Here is a 19,704-nt window from a genome sequence, read left to right as displayed (position 1 = left end):
AAGTAACTGATGGTGCTTAGACCCGACTTTGTAATTAATAGACCACATTGATATGGTGCTTTGAGAATTACAGTGTTTTCCTCATAGTATCTTCAAGGTAAGTAGTGCAAGTAAGACCTATATTTTGCACACAAAACCCTGATGCTCAGAAAAGTGATCCGACAAGGGCCAGAGCTGGAACTGGAAGGGGATTAAGGATCCTGTGGCTCTGTCATACCAAGATGCCAGGTATACAGAAGCAAGATTATCATTCAAATACCAAAGTTTACCTTGAATTGCAAATAGTGCACTGGGGGTGGTGTGATAACACTGTTGAATGGAGCAAATCTATGTTCATATCGAACCTGTTCACTATCCAACTCAAATTTGGGTTTTCGTACTTTACCATCCATGTCAAAAGCTATCATGGTCTAAAAAGAAAAAGAATGGTTATATCAATTATAAAAATATTGATCACATACCAAAAAACCCAACAACATGCTAAATGTAACCTATTACCTGCAATTTAAAAAAGGAAAACCAATGTGGGCTCTGATCACCATTAGCTTAGTTTACATTAATACTTCTCTCTCTCTACCCTCTTCCCCTAACCCCCCTCATTTCCCAAGTAGGTTCATGTTTATTTAATGTACTATTCTCTATGGAAATTAATTCTCTCCTCCACTGAAGCTGAAGTTTGGTGGACTATGACAAGAAGGGGTACCAGGTTTGAAAGAGAAGAGTCAAGTTTAGGTGCTGATAACTACAATTCCATTCTTTTTGCAAAACACAGTATATGTGCCACATGGGGAAATTAGACTTCCAGGCTAGTTATATAGAAATCCCTCCTATGCTCAGATTAAGAACATTTTAAACTAAGATAACTAAGTAATTTAATAATTCCCTAGCTTACAACTTCTTTCCCCATCTCCTTGTCAGATTAAATTGATCCACCAATATGGAACTGAATTTTGCCATCAAACCAGTTTCTTATAACTACTTCCTTCCTGGTAGCATCACTGGGCAATGGGGACATAAAATTTTAGCAATCTCTGATTGCTCTACAAACACCAAATCTAACAATTCCTCCTTTCTAATATCCTGAGGCTATTTCCTCCTTTCCATTCCCACTACTACTTGAGTTTAGGTCCTTGATACCTTATGGCTAAAAGAAAGTATCCTGAAGCTATCCTGTCTCCAGTCTTTGCCCTTGTTAATCAATCTGCTATACTGCCATCAGATTAATCTTCCTAAAAACATACTGAAGCCACCTTCCAATGATCAAAATTTGTAAATGGTTTCCTTTTGATTACCAGATGAAGTATAAACATCTTATCCTAAGATTCATAGGATTATATATTTAGGGCTGGAAAAGAGATCAAAGCTGTGTGATTGAACCCCTTTGTTTATAGATGAAGAACTGGGGCTCAGAGATTTAACTAAGCAGCTTTCCAAAGCCATCAAGGCAGCATGCTTCAGGGAGGATTTGAACCCAGGGCCTCTGATTCCACTGTTCTTCCCATTGTACAATGTCCCCCGGATGTGTTATTTAAGGTCCTTCCTGAACACATCTGGCAAGAGGGACCCACCCAGCCCCCAAAGCAACTGATTCTAAATTGGCCTCTCTGCAATTTCTACCTCTTCACATCCCCCAATTATGTCCCTGCAGCCAGATGTCATTCCACTTCCACAAGAGCCCATCCTTGAAATCCTTGAAGATGGGAAGAATCCATCACATGCCCCCAGTTCTTCTCCAGGATAAATGCTTACCAGTTTAAAGTCTAGTACAAAAATCTCTAGCTAGCTTTTTTTCAGCTTTATCTAGTGCTACTCTCCACCGCAATCCAGGCCTCTGGCCCCACTGGTATTCTTACCATTCCCCAAACACCCTTTGCCCTTTGTCTTCATCCACTTGAAATGCCCGGAGCATTTGAATTCACACATTCTTATAGTACAAATCAAGTCACAACTTCTTTAAGAATTGCTCCCTATTCACCTCAGCTAGAAATATTTTTGCCTTTAAATTATTTAAGTCATTTATATAATACTCAACTACCATATTATATATAAGAAATATATCAGGCATATGAATTATAATCTACACACCTTGTTTCCCTCACTGGACTAAACAATTTTAGGGTAGAGACTGTATTTTTTTTTTTTAATCATCTTGATACAAAATAATACAAGGCACAGGATATGCAAACATTTGTTAAGCAATGAATGAGTATACACCTCATGACAAAGCCATGAATTTGAAGAAATAATCCAAAAAAAAAAAAAAAAAAGCAAATTCTAAGTGCAATCACAATTACTATATACAGTTATACAAACAAGAAGCAATAAAACATAACTTCATATTCATTAAACTGCCAATTACCTTATACATTCCAGCACACATGTTCTGATATGCTTGACTCATTGTGATTTCTCGACTCAATGGACGAACTATAATATAGAAAACAATTTCTGATGTATACAAATATTTTGTCTATTAATACAAAAACAAAGTTTATTACTCAAATTTAAATTTCACTTTATAAGAAGTTGTGTATAAGATGGCCAAGAATTTGGGTAGTGGTCTCTATTTTCTATGCTATTCAATATGAGAAGATTTCAGTGTAAGATAATCTGGACAGAACCTTTGAATTTAACTGTGATATTTGCCTTAAGAATAACACACTCATAGGTTACTTGAGGGCAAGGGTTGTTTCATTTTCACCTTATAAATACATCTGCCTAATTTGGTGTCTTGTGCAGAGAAGAGCTGCTTAGTATTTGTTGAAATGAAAAAAAATAGCATTTTGATATCTACCCACAACTATGTGAAGTAGTCCCACTTGGATATTAAAAACAATAACAACCAGTCAAATTCTTACCCCTTAGTATAGCTAAATTTTAAAGAAAAGCAAAAAAAAAAAAAAAATGAAGACTCCTGCTTCCTATCTTCATGGATCATAAGTATAGACTACTGAAAGTTCCTAAGCAAACTCTCAAGTCCCTAGATATCCAGAACATCTTGGTAGCACACAACTTCCTCTAACATTGTTGGTCTATCCTGTATCAAGAGAGGAAAGGGGCAGGAAAAGTCAACCTTTTTGGATTAGTGGAAAGGCTGAGGTTAGTGAACTTGGAACCTGGAACTAGGAGTTCTAAGCTGCAATAGGGTTAACACTACACTAAGCACCAATACAGTGAACCCACAGGAGCAGGTAGCTACCAGACTATTTGAGGAGAAAGGAAACAGCCTAGGCAGGAAAGAGACAAAGTCAAAATTTTTATGCTGATCAGTAGTGGGATAAAGCCCATGACAGGGAGGGAAGGCATAAATATCTATTAAATGTCTGCTATCTGCCACAAAGAAATCTTTTTTTTTTTTTTAAATGCCATTCCATAAATCTTTAATTCTTCTTATGTTTTAAAATAACCCAAAGTACCTTTCTTCTTTTTCTTTGTTTTTTTACTACTACGACCTTTTTGCTGCTCTTCCATTATTCTTTCCTCTGCCATTTGCGAGCTATCAGCACGACTCAATGTTGACATCAACCAGGCATAAAGAAATTCAGATAGATACCTAAAATCAGATAATCCTTGGTCACTGCTAAATGATTTAACTATTAAACAATTTTATAACTATAATTTCACACATGCTATTTAGTGATAATTTATTAGGAAATATTTAAGTTATAATCTGTTAAAAATTTTTTAACTGGTTCTTATTTTAACAGTATAGATCTAAAAAAGGAGGTCTGAAGAGTAATTGGTTCCATTTCTAATTTTCATGGCAAATCTGCGCTATTGTAAAATTTTTCAGTTTCAAATTTTACAAATTGACATTTCATATGAAGTTTCTTTATCTCAAAAATATTAATGAAATGTTTCCTATTAAGTTAACAGTTGAATCTAACTCAAAATACTTATAAGTCTAAGTGAATTTTTCATGTTAAATATGTTTTATCATATAAAATGATTCAACAAAGGGTACCTGTATTATGTAAAATATAAAAGAAATGAGAAATGTTTTTCACTATTTCACATTTTAAAACATCATTTTCAGATTTATACTTCAGTTTACTCATCTCACTGGAATACTAAAGAAGTACATTCTATGTACTTTTATTTTTTTTTGGTATTATAAGCTAGTTATCACATTTTGTTGTATTGAAATAGTTTAAATTCTTTTTTTTTTTTTTCCCCTGAGGCTGGGGTTAAGTGACTTGCCCAGGGTCACACAGCTAGGAAGTGTTAAGTGTCTGAGAGCAGATTTGAACTCGGGTCCTCCTGAATTCAGGGCTGGTGCTCTATCCACTGCGCCACCTAGCTGTCCCAATAGTTTAAATTCTTAATGTATTTTAGAAATGGTCTAAACCTCTTTACAACACTAAAGTTCAATATATGTATAATCATTTGAAACAGACTAGAGCATTATATTTGTTTTTAATTACTAAAGATATTTTAACTAAATACATTTTAAATTACATTCAACTGTCTTCTAGGATGCATAAAATAATTTTCATCATTATTACCCAATGCAAAGGAACCACAAAATGTCCAATATAAATCCATGGCCACTACCATGGCAAATTCTATGTATCCTTGATGGACTAGATTGTAAAATTAAATGTTATCAACTGCCACAAGATGGCAATATTACTAGTAATTTTTCCATTTTGTGGAATATTAAGAACTCTAAATTAAGAAGTATCATCAAACTTCACTAGATCAAGAAAGTGAGTTTTAGAAGACTGAAATTATTAGCTCTGCCAGCTGTTTTTCTCCAATGATTCCACTTCTACACCTGGAACTTCCCAAATAACATACTTGCTAGGCCTGCCACATCTCTCATTATCAAAAGAAATGTATTATTTCAAAAATAGTATTTCTAAGTTAATTAACTGTTAAGATATGGAACTAATCTTTTATCCTAAATGGCAGTAGTTACAAATCAATATGTAATTACTTTCTTAGTAATTTTTTAAAAATTACTAATTCCAAAACCTGAAAAATCTATTCACTAGGCTATCTGAATCTTAGGGCTTATAAAGATAAAGCAACAGTAATATAATCATAGATAACAACTTTGCATTTACATAGAACTTTAAAAGTCTTCCAAGTTCTTGTTTTACAGAACAAACCTGTGAAGTACTTAGGGCAACTGTTGTCCCCTATCTTATGATTGACAAACATGAAAATCAGAGAGGTTAAATAACTTGCCTATGGTCCCAAACCTATTAGGTGTAACCATTGAGACGTCAACAAATTGATCTGTTTTTCAAGACTTCTTTAAGTCTTCTATTTGGCTCCGTGAAAAAGTAACTTGTAAAAATATTTTGCAATGATCTCTTCTATTTCCTTAACATACAACTTTAAACCATGTTCCCTTACCAATATATGTAGTAGTATTCATGCATACTGTACAGTTCCAATTCAAAGCCACTTAGAAGATACTGTATCATAATTCGAAGGTTATGATAAAGGACCCAGGTACCTAAACAGGCCAAATGCTGTCTTTGAGGTTCCTGTTTCAACAACATACTGTGAAGTGCAGCATCAACTTTCTCTGCCTATGAAAATAAAATATTTTAAAACATTGTCATAAAATATAATTTTAATGAAGATAGTGGAGAAACAAACAATCCCATCTTTTCCATAAAAATTATATTTTCCAATGGGCTTCATATCACCAAATTCTCACTTAATGAAAGCTAATTCTCCTCAATGTTTTTTGCTATTATCATCTCCATTATGTTACAGAAGATGAAATGCAAAGAGAGTGTTTCAATCAACTGTGCTCACCACTAAATAATGCTTTATTTATAAGCTTATAAAATTTAAATCTTTTAGCATAAAGTAAACTTGGTACAAATGCTAAAACCCAATTTACAAATTCCTTTTCTTTAATGTTGAAAAAAAACCCTTCATTTTAAAAATATCTGCTTGCAAAGTCATTTCGCGGAAAACATTAAATTAAATTTTAAAAAGCAGATTTCTTTCACAATGAAATATTTTATATTTGTTCTTTAAACACAGTCTATTCTGTGAGCTAGATTAAAATAGAAATGCTGGCTCAAATCTGGAATGGTTTTTAAGAATACAATCATTTTTGGTCAAAGGATATGAACAGACAATTCTCAGAGGAAGAAATTGAAACTATATCCACTCACATGAAAGAGTGTTCCAAATCACTACTGATCAGAGAAATGCAAATTAAGACCACTCTGAGATACCACTACACACCTGTCAGATTGGCTAAGATGACAGGAACAAATAATGACAAATGTTGGAGGGGATGTGGGGAAACTGGGACACTAATACATTGCTGGTGGAGTTGTGAAAGAATCCAGCCATTCTGGAGAGCAATCTGGAATTATGCCCAAAAAGTTATCAAACTGTGCATACCCTTTGACCCAGCAGCGCTACTACTGGGATTATATCCCAAAGAAATACTAAAGAGCGGAAAGAGACATATATGTGCCAAAATGTTTGTGGCAGCTCTTTTTGTTGTAGCTAGAAACTGGAGGATGAATGGATGTCCATCAGTTGGAGAATGGTTGGGTAAATTGTGGTATATGAAGGTTATGGAATATTATTGCTCGGTAAGAAATGACCAGCAGGAGGAATATAGAGAGGCCTGGAGAGACTTAAATCAACTGATGCTGAGTGAAATGAGCAGAACCAGAAGATCACTGTACACTTCAACAACAATACTGTATGAGGATGTATTCTGATGGAAGTGGAAATCTTCAACATAAAGAAGATCCAACTCACTTCCAGTTGATCAATGATGGACAGAGGTAGCTACACCCAGAGAAGAAACACTGGGAGGGGAATGAAAATTGTTAGCACTAATATCTGTCTGCCCAGGTTGCATGTACCTTCGGATTCTAATGTTTATTGTGCAACAAGAAAATGATATTCGCACACATGTATTGTACCTAGACTATATTGTAACACATGTAAAATGTATGGTATTGCCTGTCGTCGGGGGGAGGGAATAGAGGGAGGGGGGGGTAAATTGGAAAAATGAATACAAGGGATAATATTATAAAATATATATATATATATAATAAAAAAAAAAAAAAAAAAAAAGAATACAATCATTTTACTGACAATTTTATTTTGTAAATTGTTCTTTTCTAGTAGAAAAAAAAAACTTTTTGGTTCTTACTTACCTCGTCCTGCAAGGTAGCAAATTCCTCAAGAATATGACCCAATTTATCTCTCTGACGAGCTCTGTTATGTCCATGGATCTGAATAAGACTACAGAATGGCTGAAAAATATATCACTTGTTAATTATTAATGTGAAATTAAATCCATAGAATTCACATTATAGAAATTTGACATTTACAAGATTTTTAATATTTGGTATTAGGATAAGATGTCACATTATTCATATATCTATTACATATATGTAACATATATATGTATGTATGTATACATATGTGCGTATATCAGAGTTACTAGCAATGATAATAAAGTAGCTACTTGTGAAGCTTCTATGTGTCCTGCAAATGACCATCAATCTATTAGAAATTTTTAAAATTGTAGCTGCTATGAAAAGTGCAAATACTAAAAAGGATAGAGTTCCTTTCCTGTTGTATTTCAGGCCAATCTGTGTTAAATGCCTTATCTTACATGCAAGAGACTTGAATATTGGTCCTTCCGATCCTACTTCTCGCCGTAATATGCTTCAATAAATATAAACTAAAACTTAATCATATAATTTTTAGAGGAAGTATAAAGAAGTGGGAAAGAGAAAGAATAGTATAATATTTTCTGAAATAATTTATCACTTTATATTTTTATCTTCTAGTAATATGGGTAAATACAATTATGATTACTCTCATTTTGGCAATATAAGCCAAATGATTTGCCTAGTGGTCACACAGTGAAAATCAGTAGCAAGGATGGGATCCATTTCTTGACTTTTGCTGTTTTGTGAATTATACTATTTAGGCCAGGGGTGGGCTACCGTTTTTCTCCTAGGGTAACTGGATATTTATAACATCATTTGTGGGCCATTCAAAATTATCAATGTGTAGAAGTCAAATAGTGAGAAATTCCTGTACCCACTTTTAGCTCATCACCACCTGTGGTTGCCTTAGCAAAGGATTTCTCAGACCTTATATGGCTCGTGTGCCAGATATTTCCCACCAGATTTAAGCCATTTTACATCATGTTACAATAAATTCCAAATGCATTATGTGACAAATAGAAAAGGTCACAATATTAAAAACAAAACAAAACAAAAACAACTGAGGAAAATAGAAAGAGGTACTTCAAAGGAGTTAGGGGAGAACTCCTAACTGAATAAAATAAAAGCTTGACAATCAGAATATACAGGGGATTAACAAACGTATAAAAATCATTCTATAATATATAAGTAGTGAAAAGATACAGTTTTCAGAAGAAAAAAATGAAAATGATCACTAAGCTTACACAAAAAAGTACTTAATCATTCCAAGTTTAAAACTCTAGGTTTCACTTCACACACATAAAATCAGCAAAAATGACTAAAAATAGAAACGTTCAGTGAAGCAATTATAGGAAGACAGAGCATTAAGGAACTTTTCCTGAAACTGTGAATTGACACAGTGTGCATAATCTTTGATCCAAAGATCTACTGAAAACTCCAAGGAGGTTGATGGCAAAAAAATAAATAAAATAAAATAAAAATCAATGACAGAAAGAACATGTTATTATTATTGTGAAATATTCACATCAGTACTCTGTGGTATCACAAAAAATGAAAACAAAGTAGATCTAAGTGACTGAAAAACAACTGATCAAATTGTGGCATGGGAACATAATAGAATAACAGAGTGCTATAATAAACAACAAATACAAAGGATTCAGAAAACTTGTACACATTCATACAGAACAGAGTAAGCAGGAATAAAAGAACCACATACAGAATGAGCACAATAAGGTGAAAGAAAAAAAAAAAGACAACTCAGATTAAATGCAAGGTCTGATTTTGCCTTGAAGATGAGGGAAACATACCTACTTTCTCCTTCTACTAGGGAGTACTATTATGAAATAGTAGTGGGATTTTTTTTTTTAAAGCATTACAAACAAAAAAACCTGCTTGTATGATTAGGAATAAAAAGGAACAAAACTATATGAATATGTATTTTCATAATAAAGTAACCAGAATAAGACCAAAGAACCACCTAGTAAAGGGCTTCATTATTTAATAAATAATACAAATAATTAAGCACAATAAGTTAACACCAGCTCCAAGAGGCTGCTCAAAACTTTTTATCTCCTTAAGTATCTTCCAGGAGGCACAAACTTAAGTGTCTATTTAATGTGTCAATTCAAAGTACTTTAAAAAATACTTGAAGATGGATTCCAAAGAATTCATGCTTAAGTAATAACCTACTGAGCATCTTAATTTCAATCTTTTTCCCCCCCAAAAAAAATCTTACTTGTACTATTAATTAGCTCAGCAAAACCATTTATTTGTAGGTAATACAGCAGTAACTGGGAAGCAGCAGGTATAAATTTAACAGAAATCCCCCACATTAGTGGTGCCAACCTTTTTTTGAAATAAAAATAATTTATTATTTTTCAAGTTACTCCTACATTGTAGCTTGGCTTTAGAATATTACAAGCTAAATTAAAAAGTGGTCTTTCTGCTTTGGAATGAGGTATCCTCATAAAGGAATTTAGAGGTTGATAGAGGAATATGGTAAATGTTAAGGTTTCAATTTGGGGGAAACATTTAATTTCAAGTTAAAAAAATATGTTATTAACATACTTTAAAAAGAAATATGACTGATTAATGGAATACTTATACCCTTATTTTTACAAGGAAAAATATGGTTATTTTAGACCGTATCTACTGAAGCTCATCAAGTAGGAGGTGAGAGAAATCTATTAATTACTGGTGAAGCTGAATGACAAAACAGTTTGGGTAGCACACACTACAAAATACTAATATTGAAAGATTTTATATATATATGCACCACATTGTGTTTTACCTACATTATAGTGACCTGCTACTCTATGCTGTCTATACTAAGTGAATTCTTACCCGAACACAGTGAGTAACAAAGGAGTCAATACAGTCCTTAGCCTGGTGATTATTATACAGACAGCACCTGTAAGACAATTGTCAGGAAATAAAATTAAACTATATTTGGCTTGACAAAAAATCAATTTCTTTAACTCTAAGTACCATCAACTGGACTATATGCCTATGATTATCTCTGGCAAACCTAAAACAAAAGTAGAGGAAAAAGAAAAAAAAAGTACAAGAAAATGGTAGGAGCAGTAAAATGTCAACAAATGTCACCTTACATACTTTTATATGTAGCACTAGGCCAAAAAAATTGTCTTATCATAGGTGCCCTGATGAGAAAAACTTGAGACTTATGATAGATTGAAATTCTATCAATTTGATGTCCACTTATAGTAAGGACTCTCTAATGTCATCAATATATGTACTCTCTCTCCAACAATTCAGATCACAACCCTTATGTTTTCTTTTTCTGTGACCATCATATCTAAGGGCTCCAATAAATTCTTATAGGAGTTCACTCAATAGGTTTTGGGGTCTTCTCAGTTTCTATATTATACAAATTCTAGTTTAATACACATTATATTTTGCTATCTGATCAATTTTCTTTCTGGTCATATCTTTTTATTTTACTTATTGCATATTATTTGTTATTGATGATATGTTTATAGTCTGCCTGCCATATGTCTCTACCAATGTCTTTTGAGTAACCCACAATTTTGATTCTTCAGAGATTTTTTTATTCCATGAACCACAGTCACCTTAAATCAAATTTTGTTTGTAAAAGATGACTCCTTTGTCATAAGGGCAAGGTTTGGGGTTATCAAAACCTCCCATACAATTACACAAATGTGATTGAGCCCAATAGTCTTAAATTCAATTTGGGGCCTACATTCTTATATAATTGTACCACCTGAGACATGTTAATATATATATATACATACATACATACATACATATATATATATATATATATATATATATATATATATATATATATATATATATATATACACACACATATATATATGTATATACACACACACACAACACACAGATATGGATATGAATAGATAGTTATAAATAGATAGTCCAGCTACAAACCATTCATGTAACTATATGGATAGTCTGGACCACAGATATTTTTTATCCCTCAATAGACTTACATCAAACTCTTGAATATTTTAAATCTCATTCAGGAGACTTTCCAATTGTGTGTGGCTACACAATCAAAATGTCATGCATAAAGAGGAACAGTTGGAGAATCTCATCATTAACCCTAATGCTCTGTAATTGACAAATAGATCTGGCAAGCATATACCCACCTGTTTAACACTTTAATAACAATCAGCAGATCAATAAACTAAGTTCTCTCTCTTGTTTCTATCAAGACGTCTTAGTATACATCTGGATAACTTTAATATGTGCCTAAAGAATAACTCTGAAGGATCCATTTTATTCTGCTGATTCAAAAGTTTTTTTAAAAAACAAACAATCCTCCCCACCCCATAATCAATAAGCACTCAGGTCTTATATTCTATACATCTTTTCATCAACCTTATAGTTGTAAAAATGTAGTTGTTCATAGCATTCTCACTCTTTCTGTTGTTTGTTTGCATTGTTTTCTTTCTCATTTTTTTTCCTTCTTGATCCGATTTTTCTTGTGCAGCAAGATAACTGTATAAATATGTACACATATATTGAATTTAACATATATTTTAACATATTTAACATGTATTGGGCTACCTGCCATCTAGAGGGAGGGGGTGAGGGGATAATTTGGAACAGAAGGCTTTGCAAGGGTGAATGTTAAAAAATTACCCATGCATATGTTTTATAATTAAAAAGCTTTAGTTTAAAAAAATCAAACAAGGAAGAATAAATGTATTGCCACATGTCATAAGAAAAAAAAAAAAGTCAAGATATTATCTCTAGATGTAAACATTGACCCTATTCAAGAAAGAAGAACAACAAGCAATGAGTAGGTTTCCTTGAATTATCTTTGGTTTAGAGAGAGCTGACAATGTTCATCCTTTTATTACTTGCTAGAATAATTAATAAAGTGATTAATTACCCAGAAAAAAAAGTAGTTGTTAAAAATGTTTATTTGTTTAAAAAAAAAAAATCTGTCTACCATACTCAAACAGTTATTAGTAGAGTGCTGAATTGGTTCAACTTTTCTTTAATACAATTAGCAATTACATATGAAGTTGCTAAAAGTAATCATATTCTTTGGTCCCAAGACACATTGCAGAAAGGCTTCATATTTTGAAGCCAAAAATACCCATAGTATCATTTTTTGTGGTAGCAAAGAAATGGAAACAAAGTAGGAACCAATCCTGGAAAATGACTGAATATGCTGTGGTATGTGAATATAATTTTAAAATTACAGCATCATTATCAACAAATATGAAAAATAACAAAAACACCGGAAAACAGGTATAAGCTGATGTAGAATGAAATACACAGACTAGGAAGACAACATGCATAACTACAATAGTGTTTACACAATAAAAAGAGGACAATCACTATTTATAGTGATCATATTTTGATCTTAGAGAAGAGTTAAAGAAATGCCCCATTGTCCTTTTTTGGGGGGTGGGGAAAAGAATGCAGATATAGATTGCATCAAATTCTGTTGCTGTGCCAACTAGGGCTGAGATGCCATGGTTGTGTCAATTAGGCTTTACTTAACTGTTTTTCTGCTATAAGACAAGGCTCACAACGTAGGGAATTCGGGAGAGAGTAGTTTGAGCCTGGAAATTATATTAAAACAAAATGTACTCTCAATACGTATAGATTGCTCTCAAAATTTTATAGATAAGATAGTAGGCACATGAGTGAATAGGTATGGGTAAAACTGCCTTTTCTTCACAGGAGTAACATCTATATTTTCCAATCCTTTCTGCCCCACTGTATTCCTATTCAGAACTTTTCCCTTAATATCCTTAAAACTATGTCACCTCTACTACTGATCTTCTTTCTCTATACATACTTAGCTTGGTCCAGTGGTTGTTTCTATCTTGGTTTTCTTTAGTGTCATTTCTACTTCTAACATAGGATATTGAAAAATTGGTGTTAGAGTTCAAATATGATAAATCCACTGCCAATAATGGGGGAAAAAAGTTGATTATAAAATCCTGTCAACTTTTTCCTTTTTCTGTTCACTATCCTCATTACAACTTAGTGTAAAATACTCTGGGGTAAAATGGTTAACTGGGATCTAAATCTAAGAATTCTACATTCTTCCTCCCAGTGCTTCTCACTGATATATGAGGTAGTACTACTCATACTTTTCCACCATACTCCACCACAAAAACTCTCATTATGCTTGGTTGCCATATATTTGTGTTTGGAAAAGAATTTGTTGGCTAAGATGTTATCTAAATAATTTTTGGCTTGTGGCTCTAAATTTTACATGAAGTACATTATCACAGGAAATGGTAACAGTACATGTTGATATGTTTCCTTATTCATTCCCCATTTTCTTATGTTTAGCATCAATATCCTGTTTAAATGGTTCAGGTAGTGTAGTGTATCTTCTTATCATCTTTATCTTTTCTTTTACTTTGTGCTTTGATATTGTTCCAACAATTTAACGGTCTGGCTATGAGAAAGGAGATGATCTGGGAACATCTCCCCTATCAGTAATGAGTTAAGACAGAATCAATTAAATTCTTTGTGATGTTATTCAGACATATCCAGTTCCTTTTAACTCTCTTCTTGAAGAAAATATTTATGATCTATAAGTATGATGGCTTCTAAAAACATCAATTTAAATGACAGGGTTCTTGAAAGATCCTTTTCCAGTGACTAAAAATCTAACTTATTATTTTAATTCAATTAACATTTCATTATTGATATATTCTTATTATAGATGAAATCAGAATATAGGAAGATTAGACTAAATGGAAGAATGGTTTACAGTTTTTTAGAAAAGCAGATAACAAAATTGGCTGAGATGGCTTTATTATGGATTCGAAGGCAACAAGAATTAATTTCACAGGACACTTGGATCATCTCACTTTGTGGTGCTAGGGATCAGCATTAAATAAAACATGCCACAATGAAGATAATCATGCACCATTTATTTGTCAACATTTATCATGGAGGATACCAAAGTAGGGAAGTCTACAAAGTAAGTGCTAAGACCTTACAGATTAAAACCAATTTTTGTTTTTTGTATTCAATGACATTACTAAGAGAAAAGAAGCTATCAATGACTTATACATTTAAACATACTATTATTATTTCTTCCCTTATGATTTAGCTACAAATTTTGGAGCACAAAAACACTGAATACCTAAAGAGAAAACTATGATGTCAGAACAAGGTACAAAAATGGAAGAAGTCTAATGAAAAGGGATGGGGGGGAATTCCATTCTTTCTCTTTCTCTCTCTTGTACGTACTAATTGGCTCCCAGGACTAGGGATCAGGTTATTAATATTTTTGGGACTTGTGGTTTGGATCCAGGAAACTACCATTTACATGACCAAAATTTCTATAAGAGAAAACTCCAAAATTGCTACCCAATTTGCTAATCTTGAGAATTATAACCCAATAATAAGTTGCACAATATATGCATCATATATACAAATATATTTCATTATTATAATGGTGTTTCTATTTCTGTTTTAAACTCAGTACAAATTTGACCACTGAGAATTGGGACAAAGGAGATCAAGTTAAAAAGAATAAATAAGAGTCTCATGCCTAAGTCTTTTAAACTTTATCAAACTTGCCTGGCTAAAGTAGTCACTTTGATTGATAAGGAATTTTCTTTTTCCAGATAGCAACAAATTTTCTCTTTTCTCTATACTTTATCAGAAGTCTAATATGGAAAATATAATCTATATCTGCCTGATAAAGACAGATGATCATGAAATGGTTGAGTCATTTGTTTTAAGTAAACACTTCATAGTAAAATTTCTTAAGATACTTACTTAGGGGAAAGCACCGGAGGACTGACAAATGACCGAAGTGCATCTTTCACCATGTCTTGCATGAGATGGGTCCCAAAGACCTTTTTATTATCCACTAGAAAAGTAGTCTTAAAGGAAATGTTAATTCATTAGAAATTTTTCCACAATTATCACATAACTGCTACTATACACAGCTGCCATTATTGTGAAATGAAAGACTGTTTAGGCTGTTATAAAGAAAGATACCAAGAAAATGAAGAGCTGTGACTGAAGCGTCTAATTACAAGAAAACAATTATTGATTCACTAATGAAAATTACAAATTACTTCCTATCTGGGTCATAATATGGTATAGTAAGAATAAGAAAATGGTGCTCCTTAGCTCTCAAAGTAAAGTAACTAAAATATAAGAAATAAAAAAAACACATAATAATTTCACTGAAAAGTCAGAACTAGACTATAAAGCTAGTTAAACTAAGTTGAACAGTGAGGTAATCTAAATATGTTTAAATTCTTCCATAATATTTAGTTATTAAATCTAGTAATAACAATATATTGAAAGTAGTATTACATATGTAATAGAGGGTTTTATTTGTAAGGATTTTTTCTGTTCTTTGTACATAGAAATATTCAGATTTGTTAAGTAAACAGTAAAATAGGAAACAAAAAAACTCAACAGAAAGTAACTTTCTTAAGCATGCCAAAAATAAATTCTGAACTACCAACAATATTTTGCATAGCATTTTAAAATATTTAGCACACAGTAATGATTTACTGATATTTACATTAAAAAAATCAAATTTTCAAGTAAAAGTACAGTTCTTTAATAACAATTTTCTTTAAACATCTACTTTGCTTATTTTTAAAAATACGTAACAATAATTCAATGGATAGGAAGATAATTCAAAACTAACTAACTTACTTGAAGCAGGGATCTTGAAAGAACACAGGGTGATTGCTCACTAAATTCACAGAAAAAATCCTAATACATGTTCAGGGAAAAAAATTATATTATTAATAAAAATTCAAAAGATCACACAATTCACATATAAAAAATTTAATGACATGAATGTAGCTAACTTTTTTCATGGCTACAAAAAAAACATCTCAGGATGACAATCTGTCCATTTTGCAAGAACTACCAAATTTTATACATAAGCACAATGGACAATTTTAAGTTTTTCCCCTTACAAAATTAGCCAAGCTTGCTACAATCCAACAGATTCCAAAAGTTATTTTTAATTTTTACAAAGTATAAACATTGATATGTCAATATTGACAAATGCCTGCTTATTTCAAAGCAAAACAAAGAACTGGAAATGGTTCTACTAAGTTTTTATCACTGAAGTTGCTGACTACTGTAAAGACTTTAAAAATATTTACATTTTTATAACATTATTCTAAGAGTATAACATTTCAAAAACAACAACAACAACAATAGATTTCAGCTTTATGAGGTCCAGAAAAATATGTATTTGTTGGCAATTTAGTAAGGGTGGATAATTAAGCATATCATCCTTGGCAGGAAGAAAGAGGGTGGAACTCAAATATAAAGGTTCTAGTTATTTCTCTTGCTAAAAAAAGATAACCAAGGGATAAATGACTACTAGCAAGCCTCACTCCTTCAGTGATTTTTGGTATCTCAATTTTTAATTTAAAAAAAAAAATCTGCTTGGGCCTACTTCTGCTTGTATTTAATTTCCTTTTCCCTCCTTTTTTGTTCAATTCTTCAATCCTCTTGTTTACCTCTACATGCTACCTTTACTTAATATATATAACAAGTCTTCTACAACATGACTTCTGCTCCCATTTCTGTAATGAAATAGTTCTAAGGTGACCACTAACTTCCTTCTTGGGAAAGCACTTTTTTAGTACTCAACCATCCCTAAAGGCTCAGAGTTCCATTATCAAAAATTCATATGATCTAAAGTGAAGTTCTTTTTCCACACCAGAAATTTCTCTACTTACCAGGATACAGTGTAAATTTGTTAGATTGACAACTTCACAGACAGTTTTTATTCTATCTATAAGTTTTGCAAAATAGTTGACCATTTCTTCCCTTTTGATTATTTTTGCATATCGAGGGAAGGTAGGAGGAAGCAATCTCTGGTTAACAAGAGGCTCAAAACCCATCATAATAGGATGATCTAAAAGAAAAAAAAAGATTTTTTTCCTTCATCTTTCCTTTTAATTTTAACCTCTGCATTAAATAAATTTAAATATATTAAGTGAACCTCTGTAAAGCAGAGCAAGATGCCAGCTTGAAAGTTTCCCAAACAAATCTAGATGTACTTTTTTCCATATATTTTGCAACTTTCTGTTCCTGAACTTGCAATAATAAATAAACCTGTTAAATTTAGGAAATTCAGTACTATAATAGGATCCTACCTTTAAGCAGTAGTATTATAGTCTGTGTAATACATCAAGTACTTTAATTTATATGTATGTGAATATATATACATATATTCACATACATATATATATATATATAATATAGATACATATACAATATACATATACACACACATATACATACATACATATATATCTGGTGTTTTTGGAATTCACATAATTTCAACCAAAGACAACATGTTAAGAAGAAAGAATAAGGAAGAACTAGTCTAATCCATTCTATAAAGATAATTTTTAAGCAGATAGATACAAATCACCTGCCTAAATCCCATCTCTCAAATTTAAAAGTAAAGTAAGCTGTCCTTGAAATAAGCTAAACAATCAAACATTTTGTTTTTAAAGACTTGCTCTGTTGAGAGGATTCAAACTAGATCTTCTATTTCCAAGTCTACTGCTGTTCTTTCCATTACAAAATCTGCATCTACATTACTGCATCTAATGACTATGCTTACTATGACAAATACAATAGTTTCTCTGTCTTTATTTTACATGGTTTTAGAACATTTGAGAGTATACTATCAAGTAGGTCTTCCCTCCCATATTATTTTGAAGTTTATTACAGATAGGTCAAAGGACAGATTCCTAACTCTTCTTAATCAGCCTCTATTTTCAGTCTCTCATCTCTCTAATATATCTAGTTTTATTTTTATTTTTTTTAAGGCTGGGGTTAAGTGACTTGTCCAGGGTCACACAGCTAGGAAGTGTTAAGTGTCTGAGGCCAGATTTGAACTCAGGTCCTCCTGAAATCAAGGCTGGTGCTCTATCCACTGAGCCATCTAGCTGCCCCTCTCTAATATATCTTTCACACAGCTGCCAAGTTAATATTCTTTAGCCTGAGGTGTGACACAACCCTGCTTAGAAATTGTCATTCATTCCTTAGAATCTTTAAAATACAAAATTCTCAGCCTGACATTTAAAACCTTCCTCAATATAGCTACCACTTACTTTTCCAGAATTTTTTATTCCCTTTTGTGCATTCTATTTACCAACCAAATTAATTTGGTGGTCTCCAAAGTCACTATTCCATTTCCCATCTCTGTGCCTCTTCACACTCTCATAACTATTGGAGTTTTCTCCATCCTCAAATTATGAAATTAGCCCATACTTACTGATCAGTATATATGTTTTACCTCCTCTCTAAATTGTAAATCAAGAGCAGGAAATGTTTCAATTTTGTCTCTGTACTCCTGGTATCTATCACAGTGTCTTGCATATATGTAAAAGTGCTGTTCAGTAGTTTAGTCATGTCCAACTCTTTGTGATCCCTTTTGGGGGTTTTACTGGCAGAGGCACCAGAGTGATTTGCCATTTCCTTCCCAGATCATTTGATAGATGAGGAAATTGAGGCAAATAGAGTAAAGTGACATGCCCAGGGACACACATCTAGTAAATATCTGAGGGCCACATTTGAACCCAAGGCCTCCAGGTCTGGAACCCTATTTACAGTACCACATACCTGCCTCATATATAAAACAGACAGTTTTAAACTGCTTGCTGAACTGAACTGTATCTTTGGATATAAGTATAAACATTTTCATTTTCAAAGTATTATCAAATATACATCTGAAATGATTAACTATAATTACTTTTTAAAAAAATCTTATTTATCTTAACACCACATTTCTAACTTTGAAATATAAGCAATAAGTTAAATAATAAACATAAACTCGAAGAAAACTAAAATATATTAATGAGAAATGGATACTATGAACATGTTTGCACATGTTTTTCTTGTGTAAACAACAATCTAATTTAACATCCGTTTTTAACCCAATTCCTTAAAAGTATATAAAATCCTCTGTCTTGCTTAACTTACCAAAAATAAATTATATACTAATCAAACAAATCTCATTGCTTGTATTTACATTTTCATCTTAGTTCAGCTGAAAGATGTTTACATTATTATTCAGTAACAATTAAATTGTATGTACATGATTAGCAAAGCCAAATAGGAAAAGAAAAGATCAAAATTTTTAATTGTTTGTAAAATTTCTAGTAAGAAAAAAATTAATTATCCTCTTAAATTTTCAGTTCTTTGGTAAATAATCGCTTAATTTCAAAGTCTTTAATTTTTTACCTAAAACCAAATCTTTCTGGTCACTTTTCAGGCAAATAGTTTGCTCAAAGTACATACCTTGGGGAAAAAAAATCTGTTTTCTAAATCTTAATTAAGAATTGTGTCAAATCAAGAGATCATTATATACTTCAACAACAATACTATATAATGATCAATTCTGATCTTCAACAATGAGATGAACCAAATAAATTCCAATAGAGCAGTAATGAACTGAACCAGCTATACCCAGTGAAAGAACTCTGGGAAATGACTATGAACCACTACATAGAATTCCCAATCCCTCTATTTT

General features: G+C 32.2%; 1 protein-coding gene across 4 annotated transcripts in view; it reads right to left on the bottom strand.

Annotated features, from left to right (window-relative positions):
- NAA35 (N-alpha-acetyltransferase 35, NatC auxiliary subunit) overlaps positions 1-19,704 on the bottom strand; it is a 64,598-nt gene that overhangs the window by 7,369 nt on the left and 37,525 nt on the right. For all 4 annotated transcript variants that reach the window (XM_074280206.1, XM_074280202.1, XM_074280204.1 and 1 more), the window contains 9 exons: positions 16,895-17,073; positions 15,849-15,908; positions 14,949-15,055; positions 10,020-10,086; positions 7,152-7,250; positions 5,365-5,543; positions 3,417-3,553; positions 2,360-2,427; positions 270-410 (listed from right to left, as the gene is read on the bottom strand). In XM_074280206.1, coding sequence (XP_074136307.1) covers positions 270-410; positions 2,360-2,427; positions 3,417-3,553; positions 5,365-5,543; positions 7,152-7,250; positions 10,020-10,086; positions 14,949-15,055; positions 15,849-15,908; positions 16,895-17,073 — 1,037 coding nt within the window. The remainder of the gene's footprint in view (positions 1-269; positions 411-2,359; positions 2,428-3,416; positions 3,554-5,364; positions 5,544-7,151; positions 7,251-10,019; positions 10,087-14,948; positions 15,056-15,848; positions 15,909-16,894; positions 17,074-19,704) is intronic.

Source organism: Sminthopsis crassicaudata, chromosome 1 (assembly GCF_048593235.1).
Source record: "Sminthopsis crassicaudata isolate SCR6 chromosome 1, ASM4859323v1, whole genome shotgun sequence".
In the NCBI taxonomy this organism is placed as follows: Eukaryota; Metazoa; Chordata; class Mammalia; order Dasyuromorphia; family Dasyuridae; genus Sminthopsis; species Sminthopsis crassicaudata.
Note: the sequence above shows the minus strand (reverse complement) of the source record. Positions and strands in the feature narration are given on the sequence as shown.